The sequence below is a fragment of the Sinocyclocheilus rhinocerous genome, unplaced genomic scaffold (assembly GCF_001515625.1).
Source record: "Sinocyclocheilus rhinocerous isolate Xijiao unplaced genomic scaffold, SAMN03320098_v1.1 scaffold100, whole genome shotgun sequence".
Taxonomy (NCBI): Eukaryota; Metazoa; Chordata; class Actinopteri; order Cypriniformes; family Cyprinidae; genus Sinocyclocheilus; species Sinocyclocheilus rhinocerous.
In genome coordinates, this window is record NW_015624543.1 from 923,181 (window position 1) to 933,370 (window position 10,190).

The 10,190-nt window shown below is 36.0% G+C and overlaps 3 protein-coding genes across 5 annotated transcripts in view; 1 reads left to right on the forward strand and 2 right to left on the reverse strand.

Moving 5' to 3' along the window:
* LOC107741728 (zinc finger X-chromosomal protein-like) overlaps positions 1–3,850 on the forward strand; it is an 8,125-nt gene extending 4,275 nt beyond the window's left edge. Inside the window, exons 7-8 of the mRNA XM_016554502.1 lie at positions 564–713; positions 1,614–3,850. Coding sequence (XP_016409988.1) covers positions 564–713; positions 1,614–2,848 — 1,385 coding nt within the window. The 3' untranslated portion in view covers positions 2,849–3,850. The remainder of the gene's footprint in view (positions 1–563; positions 714–1,613) is intronic.
* A 187-nt stretch (positions 3,851–4,037) lies between these two features.
* On the reverse strand, positions 4,038–5,825 carry LOC107741844 (lipocalin-like). 2 transcript variants are annotated; one of them, XM_016554649.1, is made up of 7 exons: positions 5,656–5,825; positions 5,147–5,286; positions 4,980–5,059; positions 4,784–4,897; positions 4,593–4,694; positions 4,471–4,504; positions 4,038–4,337 (listed from the first exon to the last, which is right to left on the reverse strand). In XM_016554649.1, the coding sequence occupies exons 1-6, from the start codon at positions 5,749–5,751 to the stop codon at positions 4,485–4,487; spliced, it is 552 nt and encodes a 183-aa protein (XP_016410135.1). In that variant the 5' UTR covers positions 5,752–5,825; the 3' UTR covers positions 4,038–4,337; positions 4,471–4,484. The 2 variants fall into 2 exon arrangements, with proteins under 2 accessions (XP_016410135.1, XP_016410125.1); XM_016554639.1 differs by having other exon boundaries at positions 4,038–4,504.
* Positions 5,826–6,477: 652 nt separating this feature from the next.
* LOC107741863 (complement component C8 gamma chain-like) overlaps positions 6,478–10,190 on the reverse strand; it is a 16,556-nt gene continuing 12,843 nt past the window's right edge. Inside the window, exons 3-8 of one of the 2 annotated variants that reach the window (XM_016554673.1) lie at positions 8,823–8,893; positions 8,043–8,144; positions 7,822–7,924; positions 7,704–7,733; positions 6,722–7,092; positions 6,478–6,607 (exon numbers count right to left, since the gene is read on the reverse strand). In XM_016554673.1, coding sequence (XP_016410159.1) covers positions 7,881–7,924; positions 8,043–8,144; positions 8,823–8,893 — 217 coding nt within the window. In that variant the 3' untranslated portion in view covers positions 6,478–6,607; positions 6,722–7,092; positions 7,704–7,733; positions 7,822–7,880. Of the gene's footprint in view, positions 7,093–7,703; positions 7,734–7,821; positions 7,925–8,042; positions 8,145–8,822; positions 8,894–10,190 lie in introns of both variants that reach the window. The other variant, XM_016554669.1, reaches the window with a different exon arrangement.

Genomic DNA, 10,190 nt, shown 5'->3' on the forward strand with positions numbered 1-10,190 from the left:
CATATTAAAGCGTCTTTGGTTTTTCCATGTTTTCTACAAAACAAAACCGGAAATCGAGGGGTTATGACGTCATTGGCAGGCGACACAATGACACTATAGACACGATCCGTGTCACTAGTTAAAATTGCTTATTTCTCTGGATTTAAACATTCTTCGAAACATTTGGGATAATGTAAGTACACAAGTCAGCAAAATATATAACACTGTTCTAGTGGTTTTTGGATATTTTAATAAAAGAATCTTACATATTGTGCCTTTAATTCTAAAGAAATATGCATGTGTCCTATTATTCTCCTAAATTATGTCTCCTAAATCATTTGTACATTAGCTAATAAGGAATTTTCCTACTATGAAATGGACATATGCAATCTTTTTAAATTAATTTGAACTGATAAATTGACAGGCTTCCTAATAGACTTTAGTCTTTATGCCAACATCCAAATTCATCACTGAGACGAGTTATAGTTCATTAATCGAACCCTTTGTAATACACCTATCTCTTTAATCTGCAGTACAAGACAGCTTCTCATTATAACCTTGAAATATGATGTGATGTCTGTCAGGTGGGGAGGAGAGTGAAAGCTGTGAGAACAGGAATGGAGCAGCTAGTGCTTTACTGCATGTTGATGAGTCTGATATGATCGAAAGACTCAGCCGTCAGCGAAGCAAGAACAGGAGCAAAAAACGTTCTGAACTTCGTCATGTTCACACAGGTACATCTCTTCTACACTTTAATTTCACATTTTACGTAACTTTTTAAATATATATATATATATATATATATATATGTGTGTGTATGTATGTATGTAATTTTTTTTTTTTTTTGTGCTTCCAAACGATTAGTCGCATCCAAAATAAAAAAATGTATTTACATAATATATGTGTGTGTACTGTGTATATTTATTATGTATTTTTAAATACACATACTTGCAGTATATATTTTGAATACATGTATATATTTACATGTATATATTTATTATATTCATATAATTTATATTATATATAAATATATTTAATATATAAATGTAACATATTTTTCTTAAATATATACATGCATGGTTGTGTATTTATATATTGATAATAAATATACACAGTACACACACATATACTATGTGAACAAAAACTTTTATTTTGGATGCGATTAATTGCGATTAATCATTTGACAGCACATATATACATGTATGTGTATATATATATATATTACTTTTAATACTTACATTGTTGCAAAAGATTGTATTTCAAATAAATGATGTTGTTTTGAACTTTCTATTCATCAAAGAATCCTGAAAAAAAAATATTAAGCAGCACTGCACTCTTAAGAAATGTTTCTTGAGCAGCAAATCAACATGAGGATCATGTGACACTGAAGTAATGGCTGCTGAAAATTCAGCTTTGCTATTATAATAATAAATTACATTTTAAAATAAAATACAGTTTTGCTTAAATTGTAATCATTTTGTAATATTACTGTTTTTACTGTATTTTTTTATTATTAAATAAATACAGCTTTTAAAGAGAGAAGAGATTTTAAAAGGATTAAAACAATCCTACAGACCCCCATATCTTTCAGCTATAGCATATATATTCATTTTGGTTTACTTTTTCAACTTCAGCAATCATCATTGGACCTTACGGCCAGCCTCTTACGGTGTACCCTTGTATGCTATGTGGGAAGAAGTTCAAGTCTCGTGGTTTCCTCAAGCGCCACACCAAGAATCACCATCAGGATGTCGTAAACCGAAAGAAATACCAGTGTACAGACTGTGATTTCACCACTAACAAAAAAGCCAGTCTCCACAACCACATGGAGATCCACACCCTCAGCAGTAAAGCACCATTTGAGTGTGAAGTCTGCGGAAAAGAGTTCCACCAGCAGGCGGCGCTGTTCTCTCACCGTCTGCAGCACCACCACCGAGAATCCAAGCTTCAGATCCCACCACCCACCACCAAAATGCACAAATGCAAGTTCTGCGAATACGAGACGGCAGAACAAGGACTTCTAAACCGACACCTACTCGCCGTTCATAGCAAGAATTTCCCGCATATCTGTGTGGAGTGTGGGAAGGGTTTCCGGCATCCTTCAGAGCTGAAAAAACACATGAGAACCCACACCGGTGAGAAACCGTACTCCTGCCATTACTGCGACTACAAATCAGCCGACTCGTCCAACTTAAAGACACACGTGAAGACCAAGCATAGCAAAGAGATGCCCTACAAGTGTGAGCGCTGTTTCCAGACGTTTGCTGAACCCGACGAGCTGTTACAACACGGCCTGACACACGAGGAGGCCAAAACGCACCAGTGCACCCACTGTGACCATAAAAGCTCCAATTCCAGTGACCTGAAGCGCCACATCATTTCAGTTCACACCAAAGACTATCCACATAAATGTGAAGTCTGTGGAAAAGGCTTCCACCGGCCGTCGGAGCTCAAAAAGCACTCGGCTGCCCATAAGGCTAAGAAGTTACACCAGTGCAGGCATTGCAATTTCAAAATCGCAGATCCATTTGTTCTCAGCCGGCATATTTTGTCAGTGCACACCAAGGAGCAGCAGGCCTTTCCTGACAAAAAGACTCTTAAGAAGACGTTTAGACTCAGTGCTCATGGAGGTAAGAAAATCTTGGGCGGCGCCGGTCTGTCCAAGGGCCACCGGGAACGCCGGGTTTATCAATGCCAGTATTGCGACTACAGCACGGGCGACGCGTCTGGTTTCAAGAGGCACGTGATCTCCATTCACACCAAAGACTATCCTCACCGATGTGACTTCTGCTCGAAAGGTTTCCGCAGACCGTCAGAGAAGAATCAGCACATTATGCGGCATCATAAAGACCTAATGCCTACTATGTGACCTTTGCAATCAGAAACCCATTAGGAAAAGCTCTGTTCTGATGTAGCTGTGGTCTTCAGGGCCAAAAGCCAACTAGAGGCTTTTTTGGATCCCTGATGGTACAGGCTGAAAGTGCAAGGAAATACAGAAAAAAAACAACCATCTCTTGTGTTCAGTTGCAAGTTACACTGCTGTAAAGTTCAAGTCAATGTTCTGAAGATACATTCTTTTAAAGTTGAATCAACCTTTCTTGAGAGTCTAAATCTGCTGACGAGCTTTAGATTAATTGCGAAAATAGATAAACTTGCGTACTAATCCATCAAGGGTGGGCGACATGCATACTGTGTAATTTTATGTTGGAGCGTCGGGTTATAAATTTGAATTATGACTCCTGTATTGCATGTTACACAAAACAACAGCTTTGGTGATTGTGGCGTGTTTGTGCACATGCGTTTACAAGTGCAAAAGTTTTGGGAATAAGGCCTTGAAGAAGTCCGTTGTCTTTAAACTACGGTTCTAATGCTTTATCGACTGGTATCTTAGCTTCAGACGAGCAGAATGTCTAACTCTAGAGAACTGAAAAACTCGACTTATGCCGTGGCTGCTAAAAATTTGTTTTAATTTGAGGAAAAAAATGGCTGTTCAGACCAGATAGGCTTTTGGGAAACCCATCTTTCGTTTTGGTTCTCTAACCAAAATGCATCGACAGCACTGGTGCATTAATTTACTAATAAGAGCTGTTATTTAAGACAATGAATTTATAATGTAGGACAGGGTTTCTTGGTGATATTTCCAATAAATTATATTGCAAATAATACTCCAATCACAAGAGATCTTCAGGTTTAATCAGAGTGTGCAGACAATAAATCAGGCCGAATGGCTGGTTCTCTAAATTTGTTTTAATTTAGACGCTAGTTTGTGTATTTCTTGAATGTGGCCGTTTGGCTTTTGGTCTGTTGTAAAACTCACTCTCAAATTATTATTATTATTATTATTCAGATGTTTAGGGTAAATTTTATTTTTTACACAGATACTGAAAATGTATAATTTGGAATAAAGAGATTCTAAAAAATTTTATGTTATGTGTATATGAAATATTTGTAAATACAGAAGTAATAAACAGTATTTTGTGTCCAAAACGTTTTTATTTTTTTAATTTTTCATTATAAAATTAAATGTAAATGGAGAATTTGAATGAATCGCACCAACATTTGTCATTTGTAAACCAATTTAATCCAGCAGTAAACAAAACCACCAAAGACAAAAAAAAAAATGAAAGCACTGTTCATAAAAATTTGTTTACAGGTATACCATATCGGTTATGAAACATGTTTGACACATTTACAGGGGGAAAAAAAATCACACATCAATACAGAAACATCAAGAACTGAGTTCAATTTATTCAAATGCATAATTTGGATGGTAAGGTGATACTTTGCCTTTCTGTCCCCGTGCTTGAGACATTCTTGCTCTGTAGTTGCAAATTGGTTTGTCATCGTGAGCACAACAACTGTGTTTAAGGCAAAAAGAAAAACTGATGTTTCCATACAAAATGAAAGCGATAAAAACCAAGCAGACAGAAGGCCAGCTAATTCACATCTGTTTTTCAGGTGAAATGATCAGACCAGCTGAAGTTGTCTTACTTTGGTCGAGACACTTAGGCAACCGAGCATTCTCCTGCAGAACAGCAGGTACAAAGTTAGCAAAAATGTCAAGTATTAAAAAAAATACATCATTGAGGATTGATTAAAATCTTAAAACATACCATTTGTTGGCAGTATGGCAATGTTTTCCTCAAGGATGCCAGTGTCCAGACAGAACTGCCTGAACTTCTCCTTCAAGTCATCAGAAAGTACTGTGGAACGAACTGTTGATGGCACATTCAGGGTCCATTTAGCGTTTATTCATGAAAACGTTACAGCTAAATTGTGCAATTTGGACAAATCGAGCTCTTACTGTAGAGTTTGTTGAGAACCTCAGAAACACCTCCCTTGGTCTTGATAGTGTGAATGAGAGCGTACTCATCAAATTTGGCATCAACCACGCGCATGTCGTTTTCATTTCCCCAACCTGAAGAAAATTGAACACGTTCAGGCCAAAGGAACAAAAAAAAAACCTGACCATAAGCTGAAGCAAAAGCAGGACGACTTACGCTGGCTGTAGAAGACAAAACGTCCTGGAGTCTCAGTTTTCTTGGCGAGGTGTGTCATTCTCCAGCAGGAACCATCACTCCTGAGAAACAAATGAAGTTATTTTTGTAATTATAAGAACATTTATCAAAACTCTTCTCCTTGAACACTAAAGCTAGCTTGAGCTTACTTCAGATTAGTGTAACTGAGATCAAGGTCTCCGTCCTCGGTAGGCACCATCATGGCAGTTCCCATCGTCATGTCAGCCTTGTGACTGACAAACCATTTAGCATTTGTAGCAAAGCCAATGAGATACCACTTTCCTCCAATCTGCACAGAATATAACTATTTTAGACCAACACTCTTAAAAATAAAGGTTTCAAAATGTTTTTTTTTTCTGTGATGCCAAAGAAGAACCTTTTTGGTTCCCTAAAGAACCTTTACTTCTTAAAAGAACCTTTTTTTTTTTTACTGTGAAGAATATTTTAATAATCTAAAGAGCCTTTTTACACTATAAAGAATGGAAAGATTCCATGGAAGTTTCTTCATGTAACCACTGATGGCATTAAAGAACCTTTTTAAGAGTAAACCGAACCTGAGAATAGCCCTAAAACTCACTTCTAACACTTAGATGCTTTCATTTATAGTATTTTACAGTAAAACTGCAAGGTTAAATGCCTGTATATTTTCATTTTTTACCTTTTCCATGTCGAAGTCAGTCATGGGCATGACATCAGCAGAGGCGAACACTGCACAGAGCAGAACGCACAGCATCTTTAAAACGACAGTCGTCATGGCTGCAGAAGTGTAGGTTCTCTCTCTGTATGCAGGTCAGAAGGCAAAGTTGGCTGTGTAGAGGAGACGAAAGGCAGCCCCTGTTTTATCCTCAGATTTGAGCCCCCCAAACCCTCCCTCCTTGAGTCCCTCCCACCTCCGAAGACACAGCAGGAATGATAATTACAGTCGTTACACAACTTGCAACATGCACGTGTAGATTTTTTCAGGTATATGTGGGTGTTTGAGGGTATTTTTTTATGCTTTTTATGACCCTGCAGTCTGATGTCCCTGTTTGGCCTTCATGCAATACATGCAAACATTTTTTTATGTTTTTGAAAGAAGTTTCTTATTGCTCATCCATGCTGCATTTATTTGACCAGAAATGCAGTAATACTGTTAAATATTATGATTCAAAACAACTGTTTTCTGTTTAATACTTTCAAATGTCATTTATTCCTGTGATGGCAAAGTCTTCAGTGTCACGCGATCCTTCAGAAATCATTCTAATGTGCTGATTTGCTGCTCCAGATTTTTTTTTTATTATTATCAAAGTTTAACTATTAAATATTTTTGTCTAAACCATTTTTCAAGAGTCCTTGAATAGAGAGTTCAAAAGAACAGCGTTTTTTTTTTTTTTAATATTTTACATGTCTTTGCTGTCACTTTTGATTAATTTAAAGCATGCTTGCTGAATAAATTATTTATAGTATTAAATTATTTTTAAAACATCTTACTGACCCCAAACTTTTGAATGGTAGTGTAGACTGGAGATGATGTTAAGTCCAAAAGTGCTTGTAATAAAATGCAATGCAAAATATCAAAATGCATTTTATCCAAATCAAGCTCTTGTCCAGCCGGGTGATTGTGACAGTTGCTGCAAAAAGCAATTTTGTGTTAAAACTAGTTCATTTCTGTGTTAGATGTTTTTCCATATGAAAATGATTACCGTAGGATATTTTTTGGAATGTTGGATATGTAACATGTTTACCCCTTGTGTTGTGTAACTCTGAAAGGGCGGGCAGGCAGAGTCTTGTTTTGAGAGTTACATCACAAACCACACTAACCTCATCAAGATGCCTTTGCCTTGTTGTATAAGTACTCTTCTGTTACATCTAGAATGGCTTGAGCAAAATCACCACTTTCGATACTTATTAGCAAGGATGTAACCCAAATAAATTAAAGATTAGAGGGATGCGCTTTCCTCAATATCTATTGGTTCCTATTATATTGAATGCTATTGTTCATGATCAAACTAGAAAATGTAAAGTTAACACACAAAAAAATTTATTGGTGAAATTCTTAGCACAATGCTTTCTCACAGTGCTCACAAGATGCTGGCCAGTCAGTCTTAGGTCAGATCTGGTGGACAAAGCAATGATAGTGTTGTTAGGTTGCTAGGCAAAAATAGAGATTATACAAAGTCATACAGTTTCTGTTTTCTGTAAAACAGAAAACGTGATTCTAACACAAGCGGGTGATGCACAAATGGCCGGATTGGTTCATTTTGTAGGGTAAAAAACATTTATTTCAGCCAATAAGCCTAAAACCAAGCAACGGCACAGAGAAGTCGAGAAATCTGATTCACTTCGCGAATCGGTTCGTTTAAACGATTCAATTGAATCAGTTCGCAAAACTCCTCGCGCGCGATTATACGTGTTATTGCACGTAGTGAAATAAGTATTCCGTTAAACATTTTATGATTCTGTATTCGAATACGTTTTATGTTGTGTCAATGTTCTCCATTACTGTCGAGTAGGCCTATTTATATACGCTTTTCGAATCGGTTCACTTGAATCATTAAAAAGATCCATTACAAAATAACGACTCGTGCATGAATATGACATTAGAATCAGCAGTGCGATGTTTAGAATGCAACAGTTATTAAATTACTTAACAATATACATGTCGGTCTGTAAATGTCAGTTAATTAAACATTAAGCCGATGTAAAAACAAAAAATGTAGCTCTTACCCAGGACCTTTTCTGTGGACTCGCAGAACCCTGGAAAAGAATCAAAAGGAATTAAAAAGAGTGTTCATCCGCTGTGTTTCTATTTTATTATTTACATTTAATTTGTCCATTGTCTCACCGTAGTCAGGATTCTGGAAAATGACGTCCAATCCCAAATTAAATGTCTTTGCACGATCCTCAAATTTTTTCCAATATATTATCAGGCACTTCACTGGACCGTCCTTTAAAAAACGAAATAAGTATTTAATTAAAACAGTAGCCTACTCTTTTTCACAGTGGTGCCATTGTGACACAAAAGGATGGGTGTGAGAAGTTTAAAATAGAGACTAGAACACCTACCATATAGTTTCATGGTAATTTCCCCTGCTCTCTTAAAAACCACCGTAGCATAAGAGTCCGTCTCCAGCACCATTATGTCCACATTCTCAGCAGGTCTCTTACCTGCATAAGAAATTTGACATTATTGAATGCCATTGTATTAGCTTTGAAAAATAAATATATAACCAAGAGTAATTGATTAAGAATATGTTTGTTATATTATAAACAATAAATATAATAATAATAATAAACATGGTATTTGGACACTTTGGTTGTCAAATTTAGTGGAACTCCGCTATAGGTCACCTAAGAGAACCTGATGGCTATGAAAATAAAAATGTTATCTTATGGCATCATTTGCAAATATGTTGTTGTAAATGCAATGATGTAAGTGTGTCTAAAGTGTTCAAACACATGCTGGATCTAATGTAGGCTATTTGTCCACAGAAACACTTTGTTTTGGGGTCCTTCAGAAATGTTACATGTACTTTTGTAATAACAGTAAAAAAAAATTGCATAATCATTTACAAGAAACAAACATTAAACCAAAACCTAATCATATCCCTATGTGAATTAATATTCAGTACTTTTTTATTTTTTCAAACCTTTTCTTTAAAAAGTATTTCAAAATGACTTGTGATGATTATAAAATCACTTTCATCTATTGCATACCAACCGTCAGTCCAGGTCAGGGAGCATGTCACAACAAAGAAAAGCCATCAGTTTAGATAGTGGTATGAATGGCAGGCTTTGAACCCTGCTCTAGTGGTCAGTGCGGTTCAGTCGGAACAGGATACCTACCTTGGAGAAACAGTTGGCCAGGGGTCTTTGTTTCCATGTAGTTCTGCTTGATTTCCCAGCACTCAAAATTGCTAACATAGGGAAAAAGCACAATGGATGAGCAGATAAGATGAAATATATATGTATGTGTGTGTGTGTGTGTGTTTTAGGGATTTCTTGGTTATCTAATATAAATATAAGAGAAATATACTCTCTTATTATTTTGACAAAGCAAGCTGTATCTTGACCATATGCTTTTGCTTACATCAGTTGTAATTAAATGAAAGTCTATACAAGTTGCCAAAGGGGACTTTTTTAAGGTTGCATCATCATCATGCAACCATCATCATGGCCTACCTGTGTAAGTTAATACTCACAATATGGTACACTATCATCATAATTTAATAAAACAAATCTAAAAATACTGTTTAGGAATGCTTGATTTATTAGTATTATAAGCATTTTACTGCCTGATGAACTTGCAATGCCTCAGAGAAAATCTTGATCTTGAAAGTGAGATAATACAGGCAAAAATGCTGTTTTCCCATGCAGCTTTTGGGGTTTTCATAAAGTTTTTTTCTTTTTCTTTTTCAGAATAGTGGAAAGAAAACATTCAAACTACACTTTTAAGTGTTTCTTTTATTGCACTTTATCTATCTGTGTCTGTAGATTTCAATTACAATACATATCTTTAAAGGCTTTTTTTAATATTTCTCCTAAACTGAGCCAGAAATCTCCACTTCAGTAGCACTTATATAGACCAAATTTTACAGTTTCATTCTCTAAAGGTTTTTACAGAGAGGTTTGTTCTTATATTTTGCTTGATTTTAAACAACATTTAATAAAAAAATTTAAAAAAAAGGTGAACATGCCCCCCACCCCAGGCTGTTGACAGAATTCTCAGATTTATAGAGTGATAAAAAGAGATATCCAAAATCCCCTCCATAAAAACCTTTGACTCAAGTATGTCAATTAAATGACATGAATTTTGAACCTGGCTTTATCCAATATTCAGATTTTTGTTCTAGAATTGTATGCAATTTAGCAGATATTTAATTAGACAATGCCTCATTTGCAAACTTGTAATACAAACAAGTGTTTGCAATTCTTAATGTAATCAGTCACCTGGGAAGTATGGTGATTTGTTAGTTATTTTTTACCCTATTGACCTGGGATTTCCTGCCCTCTCATAACCAAGGTAATAGGTTGTTTGCAATCACGTGATTCTGATGACGCGCGAAATGCAGCTGGAGGGCAGGAAGTGATTTTTCTCCATAGAAATCACTAGCAGAAACTCAAAATGCTATACAGGGTGACACTGTCAGAATTTACTGAATGCTAAACGCCACACATAGACACGATGTAAATAAGATATTGTTTGCAGTTCAC

What these genes read in the sequence shown, in the direction of transcription:
- LOC107741844 (XM_016554649.1), bottom strand. Translation starts at nt 5,751, where the DNA reads ATGACGACTGTCGTTTTAAAGATGCTGTGCGTTCTGCTCTGTGCAGTG. An exon ending in CTCAGTTACACTAATCTGAA is followed by an intron (nt 5,060 to 5,146) that starts GTAAGCTCAAGC and finishes TTTGTTTCTCAG; the next exon opens with GAGTGATGGTTCCTGCTGGA. An exon ending in TTTTGTCTTCTACAGCCAGC is followed by an intron (nt 4,898 to 4,979) that starts GTAAGTCGTCCT and finishes AATTTTCTTCAG; the next exon opens with GTTGGGGAAATGAAAACGAC.